This window comes from Myotis yumanensis, unplaced genomic scaffold (genome assembly GCF_028538775.1).
Source record: "Myotis yumanensis isolate MYYU_CA2020_CCGP unplaced genomic scaffold, mMyoYum1.0.hap1 SCAF_7, whole genome shotgun sequence".
Lineage (NCBI taxonomy): Eukaryota > Metazoa > Chordata > Mammalia > Chiroptera > Vespertilionidae > Myotis > Myotis yumanensis.
Genome location: NW_027223758.1, coordinates 38038696 through 38054890, shown reverse-complemented (window position 1 = coordinate 38054890; position 16195 = coordinate 38038696). Strand labels below are relative to the sequence as shown.

The window sequence follows — 16195 nt, the reverse complement described above, 5'->3', positions numbered from 1 at the left end:
TGTATCTTATCTGATAATTTAAAAACTCCCTCAGGGCCCAATACTGAATCAATGAGGCAGCAGACTGCTGACTCTTTCAACACAGTGAGAGCTCCTGCCTGAGAGAGCGGAAGGAGTGGCCATCCCACCCTAGTTCCTGGATCAGGCAGCAGTGATAACTTTTGCTAGCCTAAGAAATTTAACTTAGGGATGCAGCCAATTCTTGACACTTGGAGGATGAATGCCCAGTTTGTGGATGATTTAATCCCTTTGCTGTTGCTGCAATTTCTTCTTCCTGCCAGCCTTTTGGCCACTTCACTGCCCAATTAACTTCTTCACCAGAGGATAAAAAGAAGGGAAATGAGGTGGAACTGTGAGAGGCCCATTTTCAATTTCCTACTGCCTCCAGCTAAAGATTTAGTAGTGCAGGCTTGGAGACTGATAGCAAGGCGGAGTTCTAATCAAGCAGAGCAGCCTGGTGTCACTGACAGCGCCCCGGCTTTGAAGACAGACAGACTTGGATCCACTACTTATTAAGTGCAGGTTACTTAACCTCCTTAGGCCTTGATTTCATCTTTATGACAGTAAGATTAACTTCAACGTGCAGTATATCTGTGTGAAGATTATGTATACAAAGCATTTAGCACAGGACCTCATGTACTCTAGCTGGTCAACAACAAACAGCAGCCGATATTATCAATATGATGGTGCCAGTCTAATCACTTTATCCCCCCATGCCATAAGAAACTAAGGTTTCTCCACATTATAACTGCAGCAAAACTTAATATCCCCTCATAGCTTTTCTTCAAAATAAAGAATTCAACAAGGCAAGTAGATTGGTTCCATTTTACAGATCATAAGGCATGCGGATTAAATGAGTTACACAGCTAGTGCTGAATCCATAGAAAAAATACAAATCTCATTTGTTACTCTATACCTGGGCAACGAACCCTCAAAAGTATTTAGGAAAAGGGACCAGAGATGTGAAGCATCCTGGCTACAGTCTTGGCCAAGAAGGGGATTTCAGGAGCTCAGATGTCTGATCTTCCTCCTGTCAGAGCCAAGTGCAGGCGGCAGCCAGGTTTGTCTGCAAAATGCTATTATACCTGGGAGGTCTCTTAGCCATGGTTTTCAAACCAGAATCTTAGATGAGACAAGTATTCAGTTAAAGTTAAATTTCCTCACTAACTTTCATACCCTAACCCAAATTTCACCAATTTATTAGTCTTATAATTTCCTTTCTTCGTAGTCTTTCTTTCCTTGTGCTGTTTGGTTGGTAAATATCATTCTGAGAAGAGCTGCAAAATGCTAAGAGGCTAAGTACTTAACAGTTGGTTAGCCATGGTCCTGATCAAGTACACAAACCAAGCTCTCTGGAGCTTGAGGGTGGAAGGGAGAGAGGAACAAAGAAGTGCTGGGATGATGTTCCTGCAAGCAGTCACGTTGGGGGCTGGGCACAAGCGAAGCCACTGCAGCTATAGGAAACAGAAAGCAAAAGGTTTCCAAGTAAATTCACCCAACTCAGAGGTCAGCTCTGAAGCTGCCCCTCAAGCATGGACACAAGTCTAGTGGCTCTTGCCAAAGCATTGCTTACAAAGCACCTAAATCAAGCCCATTAAGTCCCATACTCTTTCCTGTCTTTTAGTATTCAGAGTATTTATCCGAATTTCCCTTTATAATACAACCATGGATGAGACAGTGCTGAGAGCAATTACTGCCAACCATGGGGGATGACAGAGGTGCCTGAGAGGACAGGAGGCCATATCTGATTCTCTAGGGAAAGGATTTGGTTTGAAAATCTTTCAAAGAATATTATTATTTTATAAAACTGAAACCTATCGTTTTCATAATATGAAGTAGGGACAAGTTAAAAAGAACTGTTCTTCAGATTCCCACAAATAGAAACCTGCTTTGGCCAGAACAAAAACATGCTTGAGCCCATTGCCTAGGTTTTCCTTTTTTTAAAATTATTTTAAGGCATAGTTTTTGTCGGGAGTTTTTGTCAGAAAGAAAAAAGCCTCAATTAAGTGCTAATCTGTCTTAAATATATCTTCTCAATACTAGTTAATATTTTTTAAAAAAGAGTGTATGCCAGGTTCAGGATTACAACCAATATGAGAAGGGGCAGAGTGTCATGTGGGAGAACCGGATGGACCTTCAGGGTGCAGAGTGAAGATCTGAAAGCAGAAATTTGGAATCTTCTCTAGCCAGTTATATAGTTGACTGTAATGTTTCAAGGCAAGAGAATGCCTGGGCTTTTTCCTGACCTGGTGAGGGGTGAGCTCAGCACCAGTATTCACATCTACCAGCTGGAAGAACAGAGCAAAGTTCTGGTGGCTGTCTGCGATGAACGTGCCCTTGGCCTTGGCTGGATAGGTCACCCTGAAAGAGATATTTATACAGTAAATTTATAGAGAGGATCTGCACATATCTAAGAACAGAGTAAAGAATGCAAACTTCACTTCATTTTTCAACTTCCCTCTCTCATTGTTGTGGACAGACAGACATGGAGAAATGTCTGTGACCTTAGGGTTAACTGGATTGATAAAACCAGGACCGAGAAAAGCACAGAATAAATTTTTATCAGGGTCTGGAGAAATGCTATGTTATGTGTCCAGGCTTTCTTTCACTTCAAGGACCTAAGACGTCAACCAAGTCAGGAACCAGTAGGGCTCATGTGTCCCCCTGCAGGTACACAGATGGACTAGAGCGCTGGGATGGCAAAACCACAAGGAGAAATAATAATCAGATCAATGTTAACAGCATATGTGAGCAAGGTTGGAAAATGGGGTAGGAAATGCAAAGGAAAAAAAGGGTACTTCTAAGTTTTTCTTTTTTTTAATGCTGTATGTTTTCCTAGATACTTTTTCAATTTCTTTTTCTGCCTGAAATTGGATTTTTAAAAGTCATTTTCTGAAAGGGCAGTTTTATGAGAAAACTGTTGTTGTCAAAGCTATTTCCCGGTATTTTAGGTTAAAATGGCCAGAGGGTAGAACAAGCAAAATGGTTATAGAGCTCACACCTGGCTATATTTTATACTTAGGCTTTATATTTACCTATGAGTAATAAAACTCTTCCTTTATATAGAACATTAAACTTTGCAAAACACTCTCACAGATATTATTTCAGTGGATTTTCAAAAGTGCTTTCATCTCCAGTGTCACTATGAAACTATCCAAACCAGAGGAAGAAGGGCCAGCCCTTTCACAGGACTTAAAGGTTTTTCTTGTAGGTTCTAGCTAATATCCCATCTTCAAAATGGTCTTGAGGATTCACCTACTTTCTTTGGCATCTATATCCACCCAAGTTAAGATGGGGGTCTGACTATACCCAAAGATATAGATGACCCCTCAAAGTTAGGATCTAGGAAAAGCCTGACAAATGGGCTTCATACAGTGTTCTGACTGAACCCTGATCAATTTTACTAATGGTTACTTAGAAGGTTCTGTTAAAAAAGATTCTAAGTTCAACAGGAACAAATGCTGTGACTGATCAATGATGTCTTTCATGAACTTGAGAAAGGGAATCATATTCCTACTGTTAGGTATGTGCCATCTCAGTTCTAAGAACCTATGAGGCTTCCAACATTTTCCAGACACACTGTGGGCCAAAGAGAGTTGCCATGAGGCCACTCAAAGCAACTTCAAGACTGTGAAGACAAAGAGATTACACCAGAATATAAATTAATATACTGCTTCCTTCACTGAGAAAGTTTTTCTTTAATGTGCTTGGTGACATAGCTGACTGACTCAGACTTACTCCTTATTTCATGGACCGGTTTGCTCAGAGACTGACAGCTGGTACAGATATCTCCCCAAACTGCTTGGATGCCAAGCAGCAACCCTGGTGGTGTGCCAGCAGAACTATAGCCTCTTCAATTTGGAGTGCAAGCTGGATCACTGATGACAGAAATGACATCTAGAGGGGCTCAGCTCAAGCCTGAGCTCCCCTGTGCCCAGGAGGCATCCCACCTACCGTGTGGTTTTGGGTGCAATGCTCTGATCCTTATCCACAGTGGAGAGATCAACATTTGTGATGCCAACTTCAGTGGAAATCTTGACCCTGAGCTAGAGAGAAACACAGAAGAAAATCAAAAAGTCACCTGGTAGATGTCCCAGGAATTAACACACATATCCAAACTAAGAACCAGGAGGTCACATTTCAATTCCAGGTCTTTTCTTATGTCCTTTAAAATGAATAAGGGGGGAAATCCTTAAGCAGTACCCTTCAAATAACTTAAATCAAAATCAACAGGTACTCAATTCTAATGATAGCTAACGTTTATTGAGTGTTTACTATGTGAAAGACACTGACTTTACAAAGATTATCTCATTTAATCCTCACAACTCTGTAAGGCAGTGCTATTTCAGATGGGGAAATTGAGTCCATGTTAGGCACCTTGCTATCCAGCTTCCCAGCAACACTTACTCTGTCCCAAGCAGACTAAGTCTACCCATGAAGACCTAAGAAGCCATGGCAGCCATCTGTACTGTTCACCAAGTACTGCTGGTTCTCCTGAGCATATGGTGGAATTGTACTTCCCTGCCCCTCTGGAGTCAAGCGTAGCCATGTGTCTGCTTTGGCCAATGAAATGTGAGCAAAAGTGACGTGTGTCACTTCCAAGTGAAAACTTTAAGAGTCAGCGTGTGATTCTTTTTCCCTCTGACATGGGCAATGCACAGAGAAAGGTTTGCTCTTTTAGCCTGGGTCCTAGAGTAAGGAAAACATGAAGCAGAGCCTCCAGTTGACAGATTATATACCTAGCATGGGCCAAAAAGAACCTCTTGTTTTAAGCCAGCGGCTGCCAACCTTTCGGACCTCACAGACCACACCATCAGTGGTCCACAGACCACCGGTTGGCAACCGCTGTTTTAAACCACGGAAATTTTAGAGTTTATTATAAGCACAAACCAGTCCATTTTGACTCTTATCATGTTTGAATTCTATACATTCCTTATAAACGTCTTCACAAAGAGCTCACTGATGCCAGTACACAAATTTTTAAAAATTAAAATATAAAATTCCAAAAAAGACAGAAAATATACTGTCTATTCATAGAGAATTTTTTAATTTAAAATCTAAATTCGAATGTGCAAATTATGCAAACACACCAAAGGCACTTATGTGTAAACATCTGTGAGATTTCCAAATATCTGATAAGCCTGAATGCAATACTTAAGGAAATCTTTGCCAAAATCCACTGGTTTATAGTCTAAGTCAAGATCAAGGAAGAGAGATAAAGGACTGGAGAAATAAATGAAGGATAGCTTCAGCATTTTTCTAAAATGTACTATCAAGGTGTGACAGTCTCAAATCAAGGACAAATAAGAAAAATTATAAAAGAATAAAGATAACTATCAAATAATTCCTTTTAACAGCCTTCTCTTCTGCCATCATAACTATTTTGTGACAACAGCCTGCATTATCAGATTGAATAGGGGTGTTCTGTTTTGCTTTAAAAAAAAAAAGAAAAGAAACTTGAATGTAAAAGATTTATTATCAAAAGCCGTAAGGCTGTTATCTATTTTTTGAATACATAGCCACCTATTGACAGAATTATATTTAGTATCACTGCTTGTCACTGAATCTAGGCAAATGGGTGGATTAGGCAGTGTGGGAAAACAGTCGGCCTTTAAGTTGAATAAACCCCCAAGGAGAGAGCTGGGAGCCTCTACTGACTCTTTGGGCTCTCTGCTGAGCAACAGCTTCACAACTCATACCGAACACAGAAACAGCAGGCTCTCTTTCTATATAAAGCTCAACCCAGAGACACACTGACACTACTTCCATTTGAAGAAAAACTGAAGTGGAAGGTTCATCTGGAGCACCTAGGTACAGGGGATATACAGAGATGGCAAAATGTACTTCCTGTCCTCAAGGGACGCATATATGCAAAGCTAAATTATAAGAGACCAGGCTGCTTTAATGGAAGAATATACAAAGTGCTACAAAAGCACAGAAGGACCGTGACTCAAGTTGGCCTTAGGGTATCCCTGGCTGGGAAGTAGAAAATGTAAGGAAGGAGTTGTTTAGCAAGACCCCATACTATTAAAAAAAACATCTGTCTTCATAGTAACTACTCCGCAAACTTCACCAACATTAAATAAGTCCCTCTTCACTCCAGTGACTCATTCTCTTAAGAACTCACTCATTTAATTTGTAAATGTGATCTTGAAATCATCGTCCCACCTAAACGCCCATAAACAGGAGACAAGTTAAGTAAATAATGGCACATGTATGCTATGAATTACTATGAAGCAATTCAAAAGAACAAGGTAGATGTCCACAGACTCCTACTTTTGAATACACAGCCATCTATTGGAAGAATTATACTTAACATCACTGCCTGTGATCAAGTCTAAGCAACTGGGTGAATTATTGGGGGGGTTGGGGGAGGAGAGAGGAGGCCATTAAGTTGAATAGACCCCCAAGGAAAAAGCTGGAGGCCTCTACTTCGTGACAAAAGCAAAGAATACAGCTGCTTATAGAATGATCCCTTTTGTGCAAATAAGAAAGGCTATGCAGACATTCATTGATACATGCATCCTTCTTTTTCTTAAAGTGAACAGTTAACTGCTAATAATGGATTCTCAATAAGGAGAAGGACTGGATTGAGGGTTTGAGAGAAGGCTCTTATATTTCATTACATATATATTTTTTAAAATATGTTTTATTGATTTTTACAGAGAGAAAGGGAGAAAGATAGAGAGTTAGAAACATCGATGAGAGAGAAACATCGATCAGCTGCCTCCTGCACATCTCCCACGGGGGATGTGCCCGCAACCCAGGTACATGCCCTTGACCGGAATCGAACCTGGGACCCTTCAGTCCGCAGGCCGATGCTCTATCCACTGAGCCAAACTGGTTTCGGCCATTACATATCTTTTGGTACCTTGAATTTTTTTTAACTACATGCATATTTTACTATTTTTATTAAAAATAGGGATTATTTGAGTAATAAGATTGCATGCCATATACCTTCTTTTTAAAAAAAAATATGTTTTCATTGATTTTACAGAGAGGAAGGGAGAGGGATAGAGAGTTAGAAACATTCGATGAGAGAGAAACATCGACCAGCTGTCTCCTGCACCCCCCCTACTGAGGATCGAGCCTGCAACCAAGGTACATGCCCTTGACTGGAATCGAATCCGGAACCCTTTGTCCATGGGCCAACACTCTATCCACTGAGCCAAACCGGTTAGAATTACCTTCTTCTTTATAAATGTTTTGTATTAAAAAGTACCACCACCACCCCAAAAGTACCACCCAATATATATGATTTTGAAAATAATTACTCTCCTTTCAGCAGATGGATATACACAAACTGATGTTCAAAGACTAGTGTAAGGCTCTTCCATATATGCTAATTATAGTGATAAGGAAGCCATTAGATTTTTGCTTAGACTCCCGACTATAAACTTACAATAATAAGATGATCACTAAAGTCTACTAATCAAGATTCAATTGTGTTTGTTCTAAGAATATCATAAGTATTCCCAGACAATACAGACACACGAATGACAAAAGGGCAAACTACAGTGAACTCAAGCCAATTGGGGTTTGCTCTCAGCCCTAATTTTAAAAGGCATCCTAAGTTGCAGCTTTATTATACAGAAATATTGTAGGGCAGTTCTTAAATAGGGAAGTTTTTGAAAAATCCTTCTATTCCTAAAATCTTACTACAAATGGGTCTCTGAAAACATTGAAAAGAAAAGCATTTTTATGATACTCTTTTAAAGCAAACTGAGAAATAAAAACCATCGTAACTTTTTTCAAAGCCCTGTTATAAAGGGTTCAAAGTAGGATACTTGTTGGTTAGCTTCTTCCTTTAACCAAGCACAGCAAGATTAGTTTTTATAAGAGGGAGGGGACTTGTTTAGCCACTTTAAATGCAGCTAAACCTGTTTTACAGTGAATCATGCTAAGTCCTTTCTTTGGCTGTGCTGCATGCCACATACACCTCAAAAAATGTTTTAACTCCAGGAAATGTGGTCTTTATGCTGAGTAATAACCCCTCTGTTTAGCTCATTATTGTCAAAATTGATGGTGCATTAGGGGCAATTAATGCTAAAGACAGTTCTAAAACCGATGCTTCCTCTGACAGCAAGTGCAATGCAGTGAGTGCTATTACAGGCCTTTCATACCAAACCACTGTTAATGCACTCTGACCAATGTCAAGCATCCCTCAGGAGAGTAAACAGGACCTGCTCACCCACTCTAAGGCTATAAGTGTGACTATTACTGAAATTACAAAATAAAGCCGCCTATGCGACAGAAGTTAGAGCATGCACACACACAAACATGCACATATAAAGCTCTAATGTAATGAAAAGGGGGAGAGGAGATTTTGAAATGTTTACCCCATCACTGTGAAGTAAAAGGACAGCAATGGCCTAAATGAGGGCTTATTTCATTGCACGAATAACAGCTATTAACTGTTCTATTTCTGCTATTTTGTACTTCGATAATTTTCCCAACAACCACAGAAACACTTGGACAAACACCAAATTTGAATTTTGTACAAAACGCCAAGCTATTACAGTAATCAAGACAGCACAGTATTGGTGGTATAAAGATAAAAATACAGGCTAATGAAACAGAAGTGCAAGTCTAGAAATTAACTCTTAAATTTATGGTCAACTGACTTTTGACAAGGATGCCAAGGCAATTCAACAAGAAAAGAAAAGTCCTTTCAACAACTGTACTGGGGACAACTGGCTATCCACATGCAAAAGAAGAAAGTTAGACCCATACCTCAGACCATACATAGAAATTAACTCAAAATGGATCAGAAACCTAAATGTGAGAGCTAAAACTACAAAATTCTTATAAGAAAACAGGAGTAAATCTTCATGACCTTGCATTAAGCAATGTTTCTTAAGTATAACACTTAAAGCACAAGCAGTGAAAGAAAAATAAAGAAATTGGACTTCATCAAAATTAAAGTTCTTCGTGCTTCAAAGGAAACAAGGGAAAAGAGGGCCTAGAGACTGTGAGAAAGTATTTGCAAATCATATACCTCCTAAGAGACTTGTACCAGAATATAAAAAGAAGTGCTGCAACATGTAATAGTTCATGTGTACCATGAGATGAAGAAGGTTGAAAATCGATGCTCTAGATAAACAAGACATGCATAAGGAAACATGTACTAAGATGTTCACAGCAGCATTGTAATAGTGGAAATCTAAATGTCCAACAATAGGAAAATGAATAAAATCTGATTTATTCACAAAATGATTACTTTTATAATTATCCATATTTATGCATATAGCTCTAGTTCTACATGTATAAATATGGCTAACTGTCATAAAATTAATATTGAGTGAAAACAAGCAAATTGCAAATGGAACATATAGTGTAATGCAATACATAAATTTCGAGAAGATGCAAATCAATGCAACATATTGTTTAAAAATACAGTAGGGCCTTGACTTACAAGTATCCCGACTAACAAGTTTTTTGAGATACCAGCTGTCTCTCGGCAGATTTTTTGCATTGAGTTGATAGAGTAATTTGAGTTAACGAGCTCCTTAACGAGCTCGGTCTCGGAAAGAATTAAACTCGTAAGTCAAGGCCCCACTGTACATACTCTACATGTAAAAACTGGCATTGGAACAATAAACCCAAAATCTGGGGGAAAAGTGTTTGAGAAATACAGAGAGCTTGAATTTAACCTATAGGGGTTTTATTTCTTCCCCCCAAAATGGAGCAAATACAGCAAAATGTTAGGGTCTGAAAAAGATGCATGGCCAGTAGTACATGAGGATTAATTGTATTATTCCCTGTTTCTTTCTGTGTATTTAAAATAGTGCATACTGAAAAATAAAATTAAGTTCTAGGAAAGCACGATGAAGGGGCACCATTCACACTGAACCAGCATATGAGCAAGGAAAGGGAAGAGCACTGGGTGGAAGAAACAGAAGTCCAAAGGCATGAGCATACTTGGGGATCAGTATGCAGTCAAAAGCAGCTAGAGCTGAGGCGATGGGGATGCACCCACACTGAAGTATGTGCATGTGCCTTGTCGAGGACCTTCTAAGTCATACTGAAGGGTCTAGACCTCACTCACAGACAATAGGAACCAATGAAATGTTTATGCAGAGGAATAATGTGTTTTTGCCATTCTAGTGGCACTTATGGAAAATTAAATAAAAGGACAGAGATCAATGACGATGAAACTAGTCAGAAACTATCTTATCAGTCTAGATCAGTGATGGTGAACCTTTTGAGCTCGGCGTTTCAGCATTTTGAAAAACCCTAACTTAACTCTGGTGCCGTGTCACATATAGAAATTTTTTGATATTTGCAACCATAGTAAAACTAAGATTTATATTTTTGATATTTATTTTAAATATTTAAATGCCATTTAACAAAGAAAAATCAACCAAAAAAATGAATTCGCGTGTCACCTCTGACACTCGTGTCATAGGTTCGCCATCACTGGTCTAGATAGAAAGCATAGGGCTCTACCCAACTAGGATCACTGCGACTGAAGAACAAAGGGCTCATGCAAAGGCCACTCAAAGGTGGAATCAACAGACTTGGTGACTGACCAGAAGTGGTTGAGTGTGGAAAGAAAGGAAGAGGTTAAGAATGACTGTGATTACAGGTATGGTACTTAAAATGAATATGTTATTATCAATTGTAGAGGTAGAAGAAGAAGAGGTTGCAGACAACAAAGGAAAAAAATTGCCTTTTAATGTGTTCAGTTGCAAATAAGGCCCCTTAAGGAAGGAAGCGAAAATGGAAAGAACCTAGACTTCACATGTTAAGGCACGCACTACAATAGTTCCTATCCAAACTTTGTGTTAGTGAATGGACTAGGACCAAATGCCTCCTGCCCAAAAAGGTCAGGCATGAGGCTGAGAAAAGGCAGAGACTAGAGTTCCATAAAAACATCTTCCTTTCTGCCAAACTTTAAATATAAGTGTGTAATCTACCTATGTTAAGTAATGCCCCACTTTTGAAAGGTCAAACTTTCCAGCTGTCTCTTGTCTTATCATTTAAAAAAAAGTGAGTATCCCAGGAGCCAACCTGAGAAGCTCTCCAAAGACCAAATCTGGGATATGAGCAACACAATAAATGATAGTAGTGAATCATAATCTACAAAGTAAAATAATTATTCATGAGTCCAAAGTGTTATAAATAATTGAATGAATAATTAAATTGGGGTGGGGTGAGACAGTTGGTTTTTTTATTTGTTTTTTTACCACAGAATTCTAATTAATAAATGTAGAAGAAATGAAAGGAGAAAGAAAGAGAAAATCACTTTTGGCAAGTACCACATTACTAACTGTTGCATGCAAGATCATAAGGACATTTGCAGAGTCTCAAGGTATCATTCCACCAAATACTAAATTACAAAGCAGAAAAACAGCAACTTTACAGTGGAGAAACCTAGCAGACACCGCCTTCACCAAGTGATAAAGATTAGCATGTCAATATCATATACTTGTGTTTAACAAGATGCACTGACAAAGGCAGAGCGTCCCTTTGGAGTATTCTTGCAAAAAATGCATAACCTAAATTTAATTATGAGAAAATTTCAGACAAACCCAAAGTGAGGGACATTCTGCAAAGTAACTAGCCAGTATTCTTAAAAAGTGTTAAAGTCACAAAAGACAAACTATCTTAGATTGGAGAAGGCTAAAGGGATATGACAACTAAAGGACTATGTGATCCTAGATTGAATCCTGGACCAGAAAGGAACATTAGTGGGATAACTAGCAGAATTTTAAATAAAGCCTGTGGACTATTTAATAGTATTATATCAGGATAAACTTCTTGGTATTGATAATTATTTTCGTTATATAAGATGTTAATATTTGGGGAAGCTGGGTAAAGAGTATATGAGAATTCTTCATACTATTTTTGCAACTTAAGATTGAAATTATTTTTAAAATTTTTAATTTAAAGGTGAGTAGAGTCCGGCTGTTGTGGCTCAGTGGTTGAGTGCTGATCCATGAACCAGGAGGTCATGGTTTGATTCCTGGTCAGGGCACATGTTGGGGGTGCGGGCTCAATCCCCAGTCGGGGGGCGTGCAGGAGGCAGCCGATCTCGATGACTCTCTCTCATCATTGATATTTCTATCTCTCTCTCCCTCTCCCTTCCTCTATCATAAATCAATAAATATTTTTTTAAAAAAAGAACCAGAGCTTTTAAAAAATACATTAAAAAAAAAGAAAAAGGTGAGAAAATGATATTTGATAGTGAAGAAAAGAGTTGTCACAAACAGCATATATTTAACTATTCAGGGAAGTTACAGTACTACTCCAAGTTCACCTGACCCAACAGAGTGTATGACAATGTAGTTGAGTAGAAGCAGCAAAGAACAGAGGCAGAAACATTGAGAAATTACAACTAAAAGGAGAAAGCAATATCATAAGGAGAGTTGCTGGAGCTGCACAGAGCTCAGCCTCTAGACTAGCTCTCTACCAGGGCACACTCACTAACCTGGTACTGTACAGGAGATCCACCCAAGTGTAAGTTGGATGTCCTTGGACAAGTTACTCTACCCCTTTGAGCCTCAACTATGAAATGAAGATGACTCCATCCATCTCTAGTGGTTGTCCTAAGAATAACATAATATACAAAGAAGTACACAGAACTGTACTTCTCATGTCACAGGCATTCAATAAAGGGTTCATACTCATGATCCTAATTCAGAGTAAGAAAAGGCTAACCCATTTCCCATAGTTTAAGAAAGTAAGAAAATCGCTCTGGCCGGTTTGGCTCAGTGGATAGAGCGTCGGCCTGCGGACTCAAGGGTCCCAGGTTCGATTCCGGTCAAGGGCATATACCTTGGTTGCAGACACATCCCCAGTGGGGAGTGTGCAGGAGGCGGCTGATTGATGTTTCTCTCTCATTGATGTTTCTAACTCTCTATCCCTCTCCCTTCCTCTCTGTAAAAAATCAATAAAATATATATAAAAAAAAGAAAGTAGGAAAATGCATAATTCATTGTAAATGTCTATCCAAAAAGGTTAAAATGAAAGCCACAGTGCCTGAAGGGGTACACTTCAATTAGCTAAGAAAACCACTCATGTGAAATACCTCATACCCACAAAGCACCAGATAAATTAAGCATAGCTTTCCATCCTTAAAACCACTTGGATCTTCAACACAACTAGAGTCAGCTAAACATCTGAAGCACATCTATAATAATAAAAGCATAATATGCTAATTAGACCAGCCGCCTTTCCTGACAAAGCCAGGTCTGCGAGGGCCAAGGCAAGCCACCGCAGCTGCAAGGGCCAAGCTCCTTGCATGAATTTTGTGCTTCGGGCCTCTAGTTTCAATATAAAAGATTACCAATTTTGCCCTAGCCACTTCGCTCAGTGGTTAGAACATTGGACTGTGGACTGAAGTGTCTCAGGTTCAATTCCAGTCAAGGGCACGTACTTGCAGGAGGCAACCAGTCTATGTGTCTCTCTCACATCAATGTTTCTCTCTCTCTGTCTCTTCCCCTCCCTTCCACTCTCTCTAAAAATCAATGGAAAAAAATATCCTCGAGTGAGGATTAACAACAACAAAAAAAGATTACCAATTTTCTGTTGTACTTCACCTAAAGAGCTCACCACAGTGCTATCTATCACTTGATATTTTTCATTGACCAATTAGCATCAAGTACTGTTCTAAATCTATCAAGGCCCACCACAAAAACATTTTAAGAATACTTATGCCTCAGTGGAATTATGGGTGATTTTTATTTTTTCTACTTGCCAATTTTGTGTAAATTTTTAAAAAGTTAAATGGAAAATGAATTAATTTATAAATAAAAGAAAACTTGCTATAATCAAGTTCTTGGCTAATTCTGTCAAATAGCATATTTCAAACCTATCCCTCTTTTAATATAGTCACATTAACATGACCGTAAAGTGAAGTCAACATACCAGACAATCAATGCTGTGTGCCTATTCAGTCATTTCTTTGGATATATCAACATGGCAACGGGGAAGACAAGAAAAGCACTTACCTCTAAACTATTTGCAATATAACGATTGTCACCTTCAACTTTGATAGAGAAGTCGTAATAACCACTGGACAACTTGACATTCACAAAGTTTAGTTCAAAAACATCCCTGTTAAGAATGACAGCAGGGTTAGCAAGCACTCACATGGGAAAGTCATAAATACAACAAATGGGCTGCAAAGAGAGGCACTCCTTGAGACAGTCCAGGGCTACACCATTATTTTGTTGTTATTGTTAATCCTCACCGGAGGCTATTTTTTTCCACTGATTTTTAGAAGAAGTAAGGAGGGAGGGAGAGAGGAAGAGAGAAGGAAAGAAACATCTATGTGAGAGAGACACATCAATTGGTCACCTCTTGCACATGCCCCGACAGGGACTGGGGATCAAACCTGTAACCCAGGTAAGTGCCCTTGATGCATGGGACAACATTCTAATCATTGAGCAATAGCACCCAGGACTACACCACTTCTTCCCTTTTGATTATAATGTGGGAAAAACTTTAAAAACAATTAAAAAATCAACTCTTCCAAAAAAATCCCACCTCTCTGGGGATTTCATTTCACAATGAAATGCCAAACAGGTGAATCTACAATATGATCCCCATTATGTTAAAAAAGAAAGAGAAAAAGAAAAGAGTGATTAACTCTAACTACATAGCAAAATCCTCAATGTCTTTTACCATTCCACTGATCATCCCTAAAAATGACTTTGCTTTTTTATTTCACATATTGCCTACATATCTTTAATCACTAAGAATTGCACTTTCTAAAACTCAAAGTTCCTGATCTCATTAACTTACTAATTTAACATTTAACAAAGTTTCACATAAAATTGACCTTTAATTTTTAAAAAATTTACATAACAATAATATGTAGCCATTAAAAATAAGGCTATAAAAGAATATTAATCCTTTTGGGGAAATGGTCATGACACATTGTTTTAGATAAGGCATAATCTTAATTCAATTTTTAAATATATTTATATGCATAGAAAAAAGCCTACAGAAGATAGCAAAATGTTAATAGCAATTATGTATAAGTTGTACAATTATGGGTGACTTATATTTTTTTTGTGTGTTTTACCATATTTTTTCCTACAATAAACACGTATTACACATAAAAAAAAATATTAAACTTAAAACTGGCTAAATAACAACTAGAGGCCTGGTGCATGAAATTCATGTACAGATAGGGTCCCTAGGCCTGGCTGGTGATCAGGGCCGATTGGGGCCTTCTGGCTGCCGGCCACTGGTTGGGACCTCCCTTCCCCAGCTGCTGGTCGCGGCCTTCCTTCATTCCATGCTGCCCCCTGGTGGTCAGTGCACATCACAGTGAGCAATTGAACTTCCAGGCTCCCTGTCGAACTCGTGAAAGGACAATTTGCATATTAGGCTTTCATATATATATATATATATATATATATATATTCGTGCACTGGGCGGGGGGGGGGGGGGGCCCTCAGCCCAGCCTGCCCCCTCTCACAGTCCGGGAGCCCTCAGGGGATGTCCTACTGATGGCTTAGGCCCACTCTCCACAGGGAAGCGGGCCTAAGCCGCAGTCTGGCCTCCCTCTGCAGGAGGCAACCGGGCTGATCAGGGGAAGGCGCTACCCCCATCACCACACTGCTGCTGCCACTGCCAGCCGCCACAGCCACCAAGGTGTTTTCATCAACACAGGCTCCAGTCCCTTCACCACGAAAAAATGACAACTTTCTTTAGGCATTTTCAAGATGTCTCTTTCATGTGATATGACATTTCTTTCTTTCTTTCTTTTTATCCTCGCCTGAGGATATTTTTCCATTGATTTTTAAAGAGCGTGGAAGAGAGAGGGAAAGACAGAGAGAAACATCAATGTGAGAGGCACACTGCGATTGGTTGCCTCCTGGATGAGCCCTGACCTGGGCCCCAGCCAGGGACGAGCCTGCAATCTAGATACATGCCTTTGATCAGAATCGAATCCGGACCCTGTGGTTCGCAGGCCGAGGCTCTATCCACTGAGCAAAACTGGCTAGGGCAGGATATGACATTTCTTAGCTCCTCCAGCAGCGGACCTTCGTTTTTTCCTCCAGGAGTGAGGTGGAAAAGCCCTAGACCACCTTCTTGGATTCTTTATTATGCAAGTTACCAAGAACTCTGTGAGTGGCGTACAAGGAGCTTAGCCAATGAGCGGTAAGAAAAGGTGTTTCCTCTACAGCTCACGTGCAGAGGCGGGACTGCTGGCGCACAGCGGCTGCTGGGGCAGGCA

General features: G+C 39.5%; 1 protein-coding gene across 3 annotated transcripts in view; it reads right to left on the bottom strand.

Moving 5' to 3' along the window:
* The window catches only part of RPN2 (ribophorin II), a 55735-nt gene that overhangs the window by 12205 nt on the left and 27335 nt on the right, over positions 1-16195 (bottom strand). For all 3 annotated transcript variants that reach the window (XM_070420284.1, XM_070420286.1, XM_070420285.1), the window contains exons 9-11: positions 13956-14061; positions 3955-4046; positions 2247-2361 (exon numbers count right to left, since the gene is read on the bottom strand). In XM_070420284.1, the coding sequence (XP_070276385.1) occupies positions 2247-2361; positions 3955-4046; positions 13956-14061 (313 nt within the window). The remainder of the gene's footprint in view (positions 1-2246; positions 2362-3954; positions 4047-13955; positions 14062-16195) is intronic.